The sequence below is a fragment of the Phyllostomus discolor genome, chromosome 5 (genome assembly GCF_004126475.2).
Source record: "Phyllostomus discolor isolate MPI-MPIP mPhyDis1 chromosome 5, mPhyDis1.pri.v3, whole genome shotgun sequence".
Lineage (NCBI taxonomy): Eukaryota > Metazoa > Chordata > Mammalia > Chiroptera > Phyllostomidae > Phyllostomus > Phyllostomus discolor.
In genome coordinates, this window is record NC_040907.2 from 71,038,897 (window position 1) to 71,055,829 (window position 16,933).

At 35.1% G+C, this 16,933-nt stretch overlaps 1 protein-coding gene across 10 annotated transcripts in view; it reads right to left on the minus strand.

Moving 5' to 3' along the window:
- The window catches only part of EVI5 (ecotropic viral integration site 5), a 200,669-nt gene that overhangs the window by 28,057 nt on the left and 155,679 nt on the right, over positions 1 to 16,933 (minus strand). For 9 of the 10 annotated variants that reach the window (XM_036026426.1, XM_036026422.1, XM_036026423.1 and 6 more), the window contains one exon: positions 10,071 to 10,166. In XM_036026426.1, the coding sequence (XP_035882319.1) occupies positions 10,071 to 10,166 (96 nt within the window). Of the gene's footprint in view, positions 1 to 10,066; positions 10,167 to 16,933 lie in introns of all 10 variants that reach the window. The other variant, XM_028511619.2, reaches the window with a different exon arrangement.

Here is a 16,933-nt window from a genome sequence, read left to right on the forward strand (position 1 = left end):
TAAGAAACATTTTGGACAACATGAAGTGTAACAACACCCACATCATGGGAATACCAGAAGAAGAAGAGAGCAAGCAACGGATTGAAAACCTATCTGAAGAAATAATGACCCAAAACTTCCCTAATCTGGTGAAGGAAAAGGACACACAAATCCAGGAAGCTCAGAGAGTCCCAAACAAGTTGGACCCAAAGAGGCATACACTGAGACACATCATAATTAGAATGATAAGCCTTAAAGCAAGAAGAGAATCCTAAAAGCTGCAAAAGAAAAGCAGGTAGAGTTACATAAAAGGGAGTACAAATTAAACTGTCATCTGATTTCTCAACAAAAACATTTCAGGCCAGAAGGGAGTGGTGTGAAATATTCAAGGCGATGAAATTCAAGGACCTACAACCAAGGCTACTTTACACAGCAAGGATGTCATTTAAAATAGAAGGAGAAATAAGAAGCTTCCCAGACAAGAAAAAGTTAAAGGAGTTTGTTAACACCAAACAAGTACTGCAACAAATGGTAAAGAGCATGCTTTAAAAAAAAAAGAAGTCCCTGGCTGGCGTAGCTCAGTGGATTGAGCGCGGGCTGGGAACCAAAGTGTCCCAGGTTCGATTCCCAGTCAGGGTACATTCCTGGGTTGCAGGCCATAACCCCCAGCAACCGCACATTGATGTTTCTCTCCCTCTCTCTCTCTCTCTCTCTCTCTCTCTCTCTCCCTCTCTCTCTTTCTCTCTCTCTCTCTCTCTCTCTCTCTCTCTCTCTCTCTCCCCCTCCCTCCCTCCCTTCCCTCTCTAAAAATAAATAAATAAAATATTAAAAAAAAAAAAAAAAGAAGAAATAGCCCTGGCTGGCATAGCTCAGTGGATTGAGCACAGGCTGCGAACCAAAGCATCGCAGGTTCAATTCCCAGTCACGGCACATGCCTGGGTTGCAGGCCACGGCCCCCAGCAACTGCACATTGATGTTTCTCTCTCTCTCTTTCCCCCTCCCTTCCCTTTCTAAAAATAAGTAAATAAATAAAAATTTTAAAAAAAGATGAACCATCTTTAAAAAAAAAGAAGAAAAAAGAAAGAAAAAACCAGAAGAAAATAGTCTAAAAATAAAATGGCCCTAAATACATATCTATTAACAATCACTTTAAAGGTAAATGGCTTAAATGCTCCAACCAAAAGACACAGGGTAGCTGAATGGATAAAAAAACAAGACCCATACCTATGGTGTCTCCAAGAGACACACCTCATATAGAAAAATACACACAGACTAAAAGTAAAGGGATGGAAAAAAATATCTCATGCAAAAAGAAAGGGAAAAAAACTGGGGTAGCAGTACTTATACTTGACAAAATAGACTTAAAATTCAAGGCTATAGTAAGAGACAAAGAAGAACACTATATAACAATAAAGGGGACAATCCAACAAGAGGGCATAAAACTAGTAAACATTTACACACTCAACATAGCAGCACCTAAATAGGTACCATATATTGATGTATATGAAGGGAGAGATTGACAGAAATACAGTTATAGTTGGGTTTTTTAAAACCCCATTGATTTAAATGGATAGATCTTCCAGAAAGAAAATCAACAAGGAGACAGCAGCCTTAAATGACACACTAGATCAAATGGATTTAATTGATATCTTTAGAGCATTTCACCTAAAGCAGCAGAGTATACATACTTTTGAAGTGCACATGGAATGTTTTCTAGGATAGACCACATGTTAGGACATAAAACAAGTCTCAATAAATTTAAGAAGACTGAAATCATATTAAGCATCTTCTCTGACCACAATGCTATGAAACTAAATCACAGGAAGAATACTGAAAAACACATAAAGACATGGAAGCTAAGTAACATGTTATTAAATAATGAATGGGTCAACAATGAGATCAAGGAAGAAATCAAAAGATACCTTGAAACAAACGAAAATGAGGACACAATAATCCAAAATCTGTGGTAAACTGGAAAAGCAATCCTAAGAAAGAAATTCATAGTGTTACAGGCCTATCTCAAAAAAAAAAACAAGAGAAAGCTCAAACAAACAATTTAACTTTACACTTACAAGAACTTGAAAAAGAACAACAAAATAAATCTCACAATGAGTTAGAAGGAAGGAAATAATAAAGATCAGAGCATAAATATGTGACATATTTTAAAAGATAAACAAGACTGAAAAACCCTTGACCAGGCTCATCAAGAAAAAAAGAGAAAGGACCCAAATAAATAAAATCAGAAATGAAAGGAGAAATAACAGCTAACACAAAAGAAATATAAAGGTTTGTAAGAAAATATTATGAACAACTATATGCCAACAAACTGGACAACCTGGGCAAAATGGATAAATTCCTAGAAACATATAATCTTCTAAAACTAAATCAGGAAGAAGAGATCTGAATAGACAGATTATACCTATTGAAATTGAAGCAATAATCAAAAAACTCCCAACAAACAAAAGCTCTGGACCAGACGGTTTCACAGGTAAAATTACCAAACATTCTGAGAAGAACTAACACCTCTCTTTCTCAAACTATTTCATAAAATTCAATAGGAGGGAAAGCTCCCAAACTCATTTTACAAGGCCAGCATTATCCTAATTCCAAAACCAGATAAAGACACTACAAGGAAAGAAAATTATAGGCCAATATCCCTGATGAACATAGATGCTAAAATCCTCAATGATATATTAGTAAACCAAATACAGCAACGCATCAAAAAGATCATACACCATGAGCAAATGGGATTTATTCCAGGATTTCAAGGTTGGTACAACATTTGAAAATCAATGAATATGACAGACCATATAATCAAAATGAAGGATAAAAACTACATGATCATGTGAATAGATGCAGAACAAGCATTTGATAAAATCCAACACCATTTACAATAAAAACTCTCAGCAATGTGGGATTAGAGGGAATATACTGAATCATAATAAAGGCCACATATGACAAACTCACTGCCAGCGTCATACTCAACAGGCAAAAACTACAAGTGTTCCCCTTAAGATACAGAACAAGACAGAGAGGTCCTCTTTCACCTCTCCTATTCAACATAGTACTGGAAGTCTTAGCCACACAATCAGACAAGAAGAAATAAAAGGCATCCAAATTGGAAAGGAAAAAGTAAGACTGTCTTTATTTTCAGATGACATGGTACTGTACATAGAGAACCCCAAAGGTTCCAACCAAGAAACTACTAGAACTGATAAATAAATTCAGCAAAATAGCAGGGTACAAAATTAATATTGGGAAATTAGTTGTGTTTTTATATACCAAAATGAACTAACGAAAGGGAAATTAAGAAAACAATTCCATTCACAATTGTTACAAAAAGAATAAAATACCTAGGAGTAAACCTAACCAAGGATGTAAAAGACCTGTACTTGGAAAATTATAAGACCCTTAAGAAAAAAACTGAAGAAGATACAAGTAAGTGGAAGCACATACTATGTTTGTGCATAGAAAGAATTAACATCATTAAAATGTCCATACTACCCAAAGCAATCTATAGGTTCAATGCAATGCCTATGAAGATTCTAATGACATATTTCCCAGAACTAGAATGAATATTTCAAAAACTTATATGGAACCAAAAAAGCCCTTGTATAGCAATAGTGAGCCTGGAAAGAACAAAGTTGGAGGACACTACCCTATATCAAACTATACTATAAGGCCACAGTAATCAAAACAGCATGCATGGTACTGGCATAAAAACAAACACATAGATAAATGGAACAAAATAGAGAGCCCAGAAATAAGAGGCCACACCTTTACGGTCAATTAATATTTGACAGAGGAAGCAAGTACACACAGTGGGCTAAAGATAGTTTATTCAACATATGGTTTTGGGAAAATTGGACAGACATGTGCAAAAAAATAAAACTATACCACCTTCTTACACCATACACAAGACTAAATAAAAATGGATCAAAGACTTCAACATTATACCTGAAACCATAAATTCATAGAAGAAAATGTAGGCAGCAAAATCTCAGATATTGTTCATAGCAGTACTTTATTGGATGTAGCTCCTCAGGCAAGGGAAACAAAAGAAAAAATAAAAAAAGGGACTACATAAAAAAAGTTTCTGCACAGCACAGGAAATCCTCAAGAAAATGAAAAGATGACCTACACAATGGGAGAGCGTCCTCACTGATACATCTGATAAGGGGTTAATATCCAAAATTTATAAAGAACTTACAAAATTCAACACCATGTAAGTAAACAACCAAATTCAAAAATGGGCAAAGGACCTGAATAGACACTTCACCAAAGAGAACATACAGGTGACCAACAGACATATAAAAATATACTCAATGTCACTAACCATCAAAGAAATGCAAATTAAAACCACAGTGAGATACCATCTCATACCCATCAGAATGGCTGTCATCAATAAACCAACAAATAATAAGTGCTAGTAAGGATGTGGAGAGAGGGGAACCCTTTTGAGCTGCTGGTAGGAACACAGACTGGTACAGCCACTGTGGAAAGCAGTATGGAGCTACCTCAAAAAATTTAAAATGGATCTGTGTTTCAACCTAGTTATGCCACTTTTGGGAATATATCTGATAGAACCCAATATTCTAATATGAAAGAACATAAGCAATCCTATGTTCACTGCAATGTTATTTACAATAGCCAAGATATGGAAGCAGCCCAAGTGTCCATTAGTAGATGAGTGGGTAGAACAACTATAGGACATTTACACAATGGAATACTGCTTGGCTATAAAAGAGAAGGAAGCTTTACCATTTGCCACAGTATGGATGAACCTGGAAAAAATGATGCTAAATGAAATAAGCCAGTCAGGGAAAGACAAATATCATATGATTTCACTCATATGTGGAATATAATGGACAAATGGAACTAACAAGGGAAATGTGGACAGACTCATAGATGGAGAGCAGGATGACAGCTGGAGGGGAAGGACCGAGCAAAAAGGAAAAAGGACTCATGGACATGTACAGTAGTATGGTGACTGCTGTGCAGAGGGGGGTGTAGGAGATTAAATGGTTATGGAAAAAATACTATAAAGAGTAAGTAGAAAATAAAAAGACATTTGCACCCTTATGTTAATACAGCAGTATTTACAACAGCCAGGATATGGAAGCAACTTAAGTGTCCATCAACAGACAGATGGATAAAGATGTGGTACATATGTACAATGGAATGTTCCTCAGCCATAAAAAAAGTGAAATCTTACCATTTGCGATAATATGGATAGACCTAGAGGGTATTATGCTAAGTTAAATACATTAGCCATTGGAAGACAAATATGATATGATTTCACTTATATGTAGAATCTAAAAAAACATGAACAAATAAAACGGAAACAAACTTATAGACACTGAGAACATTATGATGGTTGCCAGATAAAAAGTAGGGGGTGGGTAAAAATGGGGAAGAAATTATTATTGTAAATTGCAAATTACCACATATAAAAACAGCTATGGGGCTATAAGGTACAACACAGGGAATATAGACAATAATATTATAATAACTATGTATGGTGTCAGATGGTACTAGACTTATTGGGGTGATCACTTCATAAATTATATAAATGTCTAATCACTATGTTGTACACCTGAAACTAATATATGTTAACTATAATTGAAAAGTAAAAAATTATTAAAAAAAAAAAAAGCTAGGGAGACCCAAGATGGCAGCGGACCAGATGGATGTTATACTAACCTCCCTATAGGACCAAATTGGAAATACAGAACAACCAATCTGAATAACCAACTGATGACTAGCTGAAGAGAAGTCTTATAACCAAGGAAAAAAAGAAAAGCTATTAAGCAAATAGAACTAGAATTACTTTCTTAAGATTTTAAGAACATAAGCACATTAAAACTATTTTATTAAGATATTGTAAAATTCATCAAAACTGTTTAATGGAGAATATTTATTTTTTAGTATACGTGAGCTATCTTTAATCTGGAATAAATTTACCTATTCCTAGAACATCCATCAGAACACATCACCAGTAACCAAGTAAAAACATATAATCTGTATTCCAAAATATTTTTGAATCTGTTATTTAATATACATTTTCCCATGAAACACTACTGTAAATGGTAGGAAGGCTTGGAAAGATCCAGAGAAGCTTAGTCAAGTGGTAATTGGGCTGAACTATTTACCAGTTCAGCCTGGATTATATTTCTTAATATATATATACCTGTGTGATTCTGACATACGTTTCCTTTGGCTTATAAATGAGAATAACTTCCCACCTCCTTCTGCCTTCCTTTCCTGGTATTTAGAAAATATTCTTTGTCTTTGGTGGCCAGCAGCCATAAGAAGACAGACCTATGCTGTGAAAGTAGATGGTTTATTTGTTCCTGGCACCTACAATTTTGTTTGTTTAAATGTTCCTGATGTCCAATCTGCCTGAAAATTTTTTCATGTTTCAAAACCAGCCCAGATGCTGTTACCAGCTTCCGTACCCCTGTATGTTTCAAAGGAGGCTATATAGCATATGGTAGTTAAGTGCAATGGATGGGCTCAGAGTCATATAGTGAACCAGCCTCAACCGCTTTCACTGTCTAGTGTATGACCATGAGGAGTTATTGAACAGCTAAGAACTTCAGTTCCATTATATGTAAAACGTGAATAATAATGATGTTACGTACTCATAGGACTGCTGTGAAGCTTAAAAGAAATAGCGGAAGTATAACTCTTAGCAGTGTCTAGCAGAGAATGACAGTTAAATGAATAGTAGCTACTATAATGCTATACTTCTCATTATAGACTATAAGCCCCTTGAGGCTATCGATTGTGTTTCAGCATTCTCTATCTTCAGTTCAAAACCCAGTGCCTAGCATGTAGTGGGTGCTATGATGATAGACGGGTGGGAAGGTAGGATGTGGAAGGTGGGATAAGGAAAGCACCTGAATTGGGATCCAGGCACTTTTCTATGTATGCAATGAGGGCAGGATGTTAGAGAGGGGAGGGTTTGACCACAGCTTTTGCCAGGTCTGGGGCAGCAAAGATTTCCACGGTGGCTTCTGTGAGATCTTGGCAGGATATAAGAGGCTCCAAATTAAAAAATTTCTATGAAAAGTAAGTAAATTAGGAACAAAATTAATTAGGCGATGAGAGTAGGAATTGCAGGGACTGGAAGTCAAAGAAGGCACTGGGATGGATCACAGTAAACTGCAGAAAGTGAAGATAAAGCTCCATTTGCAATGCTAAACAGGGAGAGACAGAGGCTCTTCTGGCCAGATCAATGGCGCATTCACTTACTGGATGTATGCAAATTCATGTGACAAGGGAAGAATAACAGTTAAAATAGTTAAAATATTGTCATTAATTGATATTCTTCAAATTTTAAATATCGATGACATGTTTCCTAATCTAATGTCTCTGTAAGCAGCACAGAAAAGAACAGGCCAAACTGAATTATGAACCTGGGCCAGTTACTTAACCACTGTGAGCTTGTTTCTGTATCTGTTAAAAACTGAGGATACCACCACCAACTGGGATTAGTATGAAGGAGGGTTAGTAATAATAAATATGAAGTATCTGATACAGTGCTTGGCCGATACTGTTATTTTACAGATCAACAATAAAGTCACCATTCATAAAAAATAAGCTGCTTAATCCTCTTTACTGTTTCATATAGCTGACAACGCTAAGTGGTCAGAGTTGTTATAACACGTACAGCAATGCTGTGTCTGCAACATGTGTCTCAACATTTCCTTCAACACTTAGAGAAGCACAAAAACCAGCTAACAAAGTGACTAGCAACAAGCACATGCTTGCTTCATTAATATTTGAAAGTTAATTTTTATGTTGAAAGTCAAAGATTTTGGCAAATTCTAGCATATAGGCAAAAGCTACATTGGGAGTTTTAGACTGATTTTGGTTATATGTATATTTTTTCACTGTGAAGTGCTATATTACAAGAACGGGGTGATCGTTTTGAAAGTTATATAAATGTCTTATCACTATATTGTACACCTAAAACAAATATAATATTGTATGTCAACTGTGAAAAAAATAAATGAATAAAATTAAAAATCACTAGAATAAAAAGTGACCTTATTTAATTAACCCTCTTAAAAAACTGGTCTAACCAATAGTAATTTTCATAATACTACAACCAGTATCTTGGTTTAATCTTTCACTTGTTTTCATTTATCCTTTCTTTAGTTATAAAACTTTGAAACAGGTAAATGTATTAAAATCTGCTCAGAAAACATTAATAAAAAGGAATCTCCAACTGAAGACCTATAATGATTTCATATTATTAAGTAAATTTAATCTCTTTTAGTTTTGCGGATTCACCATAAACTGGATCTATTCGACCTACCCTTGTTTCCCAGAACTTAGTCACAAAAATTCTTCATCAGTTCTGGCCTCCTCTGAACTCCCGACCTCTGTGCTCTGAGCTCACTCTCACCTCTGAGCTCTTGTGGTCCCCAGCTGCACTGTCCTCACACCTTCCTCCTAACCGTGTTTTCTGACTAGGGCCTGCTTAAACCCAGCACTCTGGCCTACTCTGAATCACACAATTAGCATTTCATCACAAACTGTTTTAGTTTTTAATTTGCACAATCCAACTTTTTAACGGTAGAAAATTGACCCTGTTGATGAATTTTCTTTGCATGTTTCTATAACATAAAAGATTGCTTTCACAGGCCACACATGAAAAACAGATGTTAAAGTAAAGCCTTCTCTGAACCATTTTCTGCCAGTCCTGATGAGAATATCACTATTTTTAGTCAAGGTACCTGTCAGGCAAATGTAATACTTGCTGACTGATTTGTAGGCTAGTTTTAGAAATAAACTCAATCTACATACAATTTTCTTAATTCACCAACTTAATTAAGGCCTCCTTATCTGTAGAAGTCAAAATTATGAATGGAAGATTGTTTTATTTTAGTCACAATTAACTTGAGAAAACCTTCTGAATGCAAACTATAATACTTGGGTTCCCAAAAGAATAAGGATTTCAAGAACATGATTTTTAACTTTTTTTTATACTTGGCTATTGGATCAGAAGATATTATAAAAAATGCACACAAATAAGTAAAAATTACACATAATCCTGAATCCCTCAAATCATGGCTGAAAATCAGTATTTACAGGAATGACCCCAACACTGTCAGACCAATTAAATTAAACCACATCTAAGATTTATAGTTTTTGTTCATGTTTTGTTTCTTCGTTCAGAATTTACTTAGATTGACTACCTCCAGGAGGCATCACTCAGAACATGCAGACTTCACCTGCAGAGTGTGACACTGGGGAAGGCAATGCCCAAACTTTTTCCTTTGAGGTTTTAATTAACTTAGTGACCAAGACAAGCTTTCTTCTTAATAAAGAGGTTTATGTTACCCATTCAAATCTCATTACTATGAATAAACATTATTGTACAAATAAGCTGAGAAATGTGCTTTTACATTCATATTTAGAAAGATATTTATCATTAGAAAATAATAGAGGATAAGAAAATTGACTTAGAGCCACATTAACAAAAAGTATTTCTCTAATCAAAACACATTGGATTAAATAATTTAAATTACTTAATATAGCACTCTAGTAAAACTATTTGAATTTCATGAGTCGAATCTTACAGATTCAAGGTGGTGCCAGTTTAAAAGTGTTCAGATACTAAGAAATCTGTTAACTGATATTAGGCAAGTATCCTTTTTTGCAATCTCAGTAATACCACCATGAAGACAAAAAAGAAGAGGAGTAAAAAGACTTCCCTCTCTCCACAACGGTAAATACCACAAATCTATTGGTATAAAAAACTAGTTTAATTGAAGTCACTTTGACTCTTGACAAAATATCAAGGGTTCTTAGATTACAATTAAAAATAAAATATTTTCATGCAAATGTCAATTGTCTATTTTAGAGCATGATTAAAGAGGTTTAAGGAAAATAAGTTTTCAATATTGGAAGAGAAAAAAATCTTGTTAAAAGGAAGACAATCTTCTAAACAGAATTATAATCAAGAATTTACAGAAAACATTTACCAGGAAAGAGTCAGTCACAGCCAGTAATAAAGTGTTGTTACAATACAGAGGAAGGAAGAAAGAAATATGTGAAGATCAAAATTTATCACTTACCTCATGATTCAGCTCTGCTATCTGATCTTTCAGTTCCCTAATATACTGGTTAGAATCAGACTTGTTAAGCTGTCCTTGAAGCTTTCCTTCTTCTTTCTGTTTTGTGACAACAAAGCACAAACAAAAGAATTTTCACAGCATATACTCAAATACTTGAAAATATAGGACAGCATAGTGGCATATCTTTTACTTGGCTAAATTCTGAACAAGTTTGTCGTCATACTATTTTAAAAAAATGATTCATAGTAAGCGATACTGAATATTTCTAAATAATGCTTAATGGAACTGGTTTACAATAAATACAAGAGTCTTATAAATCAATAGTTAAGTGGATCCACTAGTGAAAGAATTACCCTAGAATTTCAGAGCTATTTATCTGGTTATTTTGAGGGCAAATGATTTTCTCTCTATTAGAGATTCAATGCTTAGTTGAGAATATGGTGAGTCTCCTACAGCTACACTGGCAATCTGCTTTTGACTGGGGAACAGAGAAGGAGAAAAAAAAGAGTTCTCCAAACTACTCCTAAAAGGGGAGTATAGCTCTTCTCTTCAATCAGCTCAGCAATGTGTGCTGGAGTCCTACACAGCGCTGATTAAGTGTGCTCCGCTCCTAAGAGCTAGTTCCAGACCTTCCGAGGGACCACTTTCCAGGGATAGAGGTTGGGAAGGGGAGGGGCTGCCTCTTTCTTAAGGCACCTGAAAACAAATGTGAACTTTTAAGATAAAGGGCTTACTAGCTGAGTGAAACAGGATTGTTTTGGGTCTCTAGATTATCTGTAATTAGGAAGTCAAATGTGAGGCTTAAAATGTTAAGAAGCTCTGATCCAGAGAAGTGTACTTAAACTACTGAGTAACTCCTGAAACGAGAAAAGCACTGGGTTACTTTTAAGTCACCAACCACTTATTTCCTTCCATGGAGATAACCATTGTTAACAGATTTTTAGTGTAGTTTTGCCATGATATTTTATACACATATAATCAAATATATATGTATACACATTTACTTGTACTATAGATTCTGTACACACTGTTCTATATTTGCTATTATCTCTCAAGAATGCAGCTTGAAAATCGTTCAATACCAGTTTGTGTAGAGCACCAAGACATACATTTTGATTTGAGAGAGCTTTGAAAGTCCTATAAAAAATTATGTTAGTGATATCTTTTTTTTAAAGTAGGTTTTAAAATCTGCCTTAGGTTCTGTACAATTACCTTGAGAGTAAGGGGATGCAGTGAAGAGTATTTTCCAGTGTGGAAATACCTGCTGCTATCTTTCCATTCACAGTAAGAAGGGACCTTGGACATCACCTGGTTTAGTCCTCTGACTGCAGCCAAGTCTCCCCTCTGCTTTCCTTCTACACACCTTCCCCTAACATCCTTGGCAGAAAGAGGAACTGGCTAGAACTACTTCAATAACAAGATGGGTAGCGCCTCTGTAGTCAGGGTACCATCCCAACACGACTGCTCTTCTGCACTAATTGGTCTAGCCACCTCAACTGAATTCTTACACACCCTGTTCCTCAAACCCTTTCATCAAGTGATTGCTATGAGCCAGTGGTTTTCAACCTTTTTCATCCCATGGCACACGTAAACTAATTACTAAATTCTGCAACACACCAAAAAATATGTATTTTTGCCAGCCTGAAGAAAAAAAAGGTATAATTTTGATTTATTTATACTAAACTACCACTGTTGTGTTGGCTGTTGTCATTTTCTTATTTGACAATCTAAGGGAATAGAGGTCAGTGTCCCTGACTATATAGTAGGGTATCACAGGTTTTAAAAATCTTGCAGTACACCAGCTGAAAATTCGCTGCTATAGCTCCTGCCTGCCTTTATTGCTTTTTTGTTCTTCTTCTTTTGGCAATATGCCTTGAACGCCTTTTACAGAATATGGCCTGCTGAAGCAGTTTGATGTAACTAATACCTGTGTAGCTATAAAAGAACAAGTATAATTTCTACAGGCTCTAAAACTTTTCTTATGTATTTAAACACATGAATATCACATATAAATCACCAAAGCAAAGATCTGTTTTAACAAGTACTACATTCCAAATATGCCAGGCTTCTTAAATATATACAAAAGATACCTAGGAATTTTAGCCAGAAGCCTGTATTTAAGAAAAAAATATTTTTTGAAAACTTTTAGTTAAATATTGTTTGTTTTGGCCAGAGACGGGCAGACTAACCAAAGAGCAGAAACCAAGTCAGAGTACTAATTAAATCATCTGAGGCCTTTCCTGTCTTTTCATTTATATGAACCAATAAAGTCCCTTTATTATATGAATCAGTTTGCACATAGGCTTCTGCCACTTGGTACCATAATAGCTTAAGTATTTTGAACACTTATCAGACCTTCTCCATTGAGATTTTCCCAAAGGAGTTAAACCCTAACTCCTAAAAGCATCATTATATGCATAATGATTTAACTCTCCTTCCAAATTCAGTCTATTTCATGACCATCTCATCCTAAGACTTTCCTTGGCTATATACTTATCCCACCTCAGTCCTGTACATCCCAAAGTAGGGAAGGGTGATGTCCAGTAAAAGGGGATGAGTCGTGAGTGAGTGAAGTGAGAAGAAAGAATGTAGGAAAGAAAAAAAAATGTATGGAGTGAGACTATCCTTTGACATAAAATAAATGAAGCCATTATTTGTATAGAATGTACTTTCCAAGTACCACATGTAACACAAGAAATGGTGGCAGCGACTGAGTTAGTAGACATACTTCCACAGGGGACTAATGAGATAAAAATTACTCATTTGGATATATGTGTTCAGCTGTCCTTTTTGATGGCTTTTACTTTTAGCACCGTATCATATTAATTCCCTTGCAATGGCTGATTAAATAGAAAGTGCAGCCTAGTACTAGGAAGAAATCCTTCAGGATGAGATGGGAAGGCTTTTTGTTGTTTGGAATCAGACCTGGAGAAAGATACCTTTCAATCTCATCCTCAGTAAAGGCAAAGTTCTTAAGGGTGATGGACATCCCACGGCAACAGTGTCATGTGGGATACAATAGAAATTTCAGGACAAATACTGGGTAGGTATTTGTGTAGACCTATGTTTGAAATGCCAAAAACTCTGTTTAGTTTTTTTCCATAAAAGACAATTTTTCATTTTCACCAATAACTTTATTAAGATATTTTGCTTATATCAGCTATCTCCCACTATTGGCTTCTAGTGCGTAGAGGCTAGGGTGCTGCTAAATATCTTTCATTTCATAAGACAGTCTCGCAGCAAAGAATTATTTGAGGAAAATGTCAATAGTACCGAGAAACTTCACAAGCCACTTTTGACACGTTTGATCAGTCACAGCACCTTCTTCATACACTGCACAAATCTTTCTTTGTGTTTCAGTTGCATTTTTACCTTTCTTGAAATAATAAAGCATAATATGCCAAAAATGTTGGGTATTTTCTTCCATCCTCAATATTGAAATGGCTACACAAAAATTCACCAATTTTGATAAGTTTTTTTAAAAATGCAAGCTGATATAACAGCTGTCACAATACAATCTAAAAAAATTGTTTTGAATCAAGTTCAAAACAACTAAGTGCTACTAGAGCCATTTACAGAAAAACCAAATAAACTTTATACCCAACCCAATAAAATTACAAAACTGAGATAAGCTCTAATGTTGAAAGACAGAAGTTTAACAATGCAGAAATACTTCAAGTTTAAATAATGTAACATAACCAGTAACAACAATTAATACCAACTCTTTCCTATAGGGAAACCTGCATGAAAAAGAAGTCTGTCAAGATAGGAATCACCCCTGGCTAGTTGGTTGGAGAACAGTCCTATACACCAAAAGGTTGTGGGTTCGATTTCCAGTTAGGGCACATGCCTGGGTTGCAGGTTTGGTGCCACTTAGGGCATGTGCAAGAGGCAACTGATAGATATTTCTCCCTCACATTGATGTTTCTCTCCCTCTCCCCCTCCCTTCTCCTCTCTCTAGAATCAATAAGCATTTTTTATCCTTGGGTGAGGATAAAAAAATTTTTAAACACAGAAATCAAAATCTGTTTTTACATAAAGCAACCCGGGAAATCCAAAGAGCTGTTTCCTCCAAAGGTAGGTCTTAGTAAGATTTAGCAAAAACTTTGTTATAACACCCTGATTTCTTTGGAGGAAAGGCCCTCTTAGATTTTATGACTAAAAAACCCCAGATGTTCCTTGAATTTCCATTAATTATAGAAAAAGGCAGAATTTCAGACAGAAAGACTTTATATACTTGAATAACTCCAACTGTATAAAATTATTCTTTTAAGGTTTAAATATAACTTCATAAAGCTCAAAAGTCATACTGATGGCCATTAAAACATTGTTTCTTGGGATATACTGCTCCCTACCAAATAACTTGTAGGGCACACAAGCTAGACTGAGGGGAGAGGAAGGGTGATTAAGTAGCTCCTGGCTCCAGCAGTGAGCCCAGGATAAGACCGTCACCATCCCAGCACACCTGTCACACATTAGTAGCACATTAGTGTGACAGACACACCAGCTGGAAAGCTCTGCAAGGAGTATTCTGATTCAACAGTCTGCTTAAAGGGAACATAGCTGTTATTTCAAAAATATTGGTGAAAAGTGAGAGATGTTGTAAATGCTACTTAATAAATTAAAATGTATAAATGATCTTTTATCCAGAAGTCTGGGATTTTTATGTTCTACAAATGGGCTCTAATTAAAATGTGTTAATTCAAAGTCTTTTAAGGACCCTCTTTAAATGTAAACTGGCTCAGGCCCTGGCCTGGTTGCTCAGTTGGTTAGAGTATCATCCTGATACACCAAGGTTCCAATTATTAAGATTTTTTGCAAGTATTTTTAAGCTTTCTATTTTCAAGCAATGTCCACATTGCTCTTTCTGATAAGCAGGTGGGAAAATGTCAGCTATACTAATAAATTACCAGGAACCTGATTTTCCTGAGGTTTTTTTTTTTTTTGGTGGGGGGCTGTCTAGCTGATAACAACAGATTCCCAGTTAACAGCTTTCCTAAGCAAAACTAATTGGTAAGTAACAAACTTAAAGAGCTGCAATACATCGACAATTTTGGTATTCTGTGATGTCACTGAAAAGACCTTAAATACATTTCCCTTTTGGCACACAATAAAAGAAACTTTATTTTTAGGGCATAAAGTAACATATGAAAAAGGTCTAGATGTACATTTCACTCTTGGATCTATCTTTGAGTAATTATTTTAGCAATTACCAGTATGATATCTATAGTAATCTAATTTATATTAAGGCTATAAACCATAGAGCTTTGTACATAAGCCTCTTAATCAAAAGTTCATCATCTATAACTGTATTTAGTAATGTCCATGTTTAAGTGACTAGAGGTGAAGTATAACAAGTTTAACTTACTCTGAAATGCATAAAAATAAGGTAGCTAGAATGGTAAATAGGTGAGTTCTGATAAAGCAATACATAAGACACATCAAAATATTAATTTTAGAATGGAGGTGGTGAGTTTATGGTGTTCATCATATAATTCTTTTAACTTCTGTATGTTTGAAATTTTTCATAAAGAAATACAGGAGGAAGAGGTCATCAATAAAAACAATTCATTGTCTCTCCCTCCCATCTGCTAAAAAGCAAGCACTTGGTCCACACCAGACTTCATTTACATTTGTGAAAAACTATCTATCGCAAAGGTTAGTAATTCTTCATTTAAAATCTACCTTTTGCTCTAGGAATGGATACTACTTTCTTCACGTTTTATTGGAAACTTAAGACACTTGAAAATAATGATTAAATCATATAAGTTAGTATCTCATTAAAATAGAATACACTCTAAGAGAGGGCTGAGTTACAGTTCATCTCTGTATTTTGTAGTAGACTCTATGGTTGTTACCTCAAGATCCATTCTCTCTCCCTCTTTGTGTAGTGGTATTAGAACTGGAATTATCCCCATCCTTAACCCCATTTGCAAGCCCTGCCTGGTAGGGTTTAAACTCAACAGGATAATTGCACTTGTGTTGCACAGTGATTGATTCAGGGGTTGTTCAAATAGTGTGATTTTCAAAAACTTCTGCTGGAAATTATGGGGTATAGTTTCTTATTGTGGAAATTATGATACGTGGGTATAAAGCTCACCTGCTAGTCATTTTAACAAATAAGGAAAACCTCCAGAGGAGAAAAATGATAAGGGCAGAGCCTTGGGAATCATGGTCAAATGCAACAAGTTGGAACCCAAATCAAACTTCCTGAAGCAACCCTACTTTCAAACTTTTCAGAGACATGAGCCCATAAATCCCTTTTATTATTTAAGCCATAAATTCAAAATTGGGTTTTCTGTTATCTGTAAAAACATATAAAGATATTTTAAAATATCTTTAAAATATGGCTAAGTACATGAGTAAAAAAATATAAACAATATAATCTAGGAAATGCTTAAAATAGTAATTCCCAAAGATGATTATAGAGAAAAATCATTTTGGGAGTTTTGTAGACATATAGGTTAAAAGAACCCATTTCTGACCTACTGAATCCTCTGGGAATGGGGCTTGAAAATCAGGACACTCTGAAAGCTACAGAAGTGGTGGTGATGATGTTGCCAGTGTGTAGACCTATGCTTGAAATGCCCTGGTTTGAACCACCTTTGAAAATTAACTATTTTTTAACACAAACTCAAAATTCTATTTATGTGTTAACTATAAATTACTTTAACCATACTTCCTAAGGATCTCAACTATTTTATGAGTTTACTCTCATCATAAAAATTACTTAGTATAATTTTACATATATAAAAGAGAAAAATATTTCTTTCAACTACTACCACAATGGTAAATGTGGTAAATGACCAAGATTCATAACCTTATTTACAAATGGTCTCTACATTTCCAGAAAGAATATATTT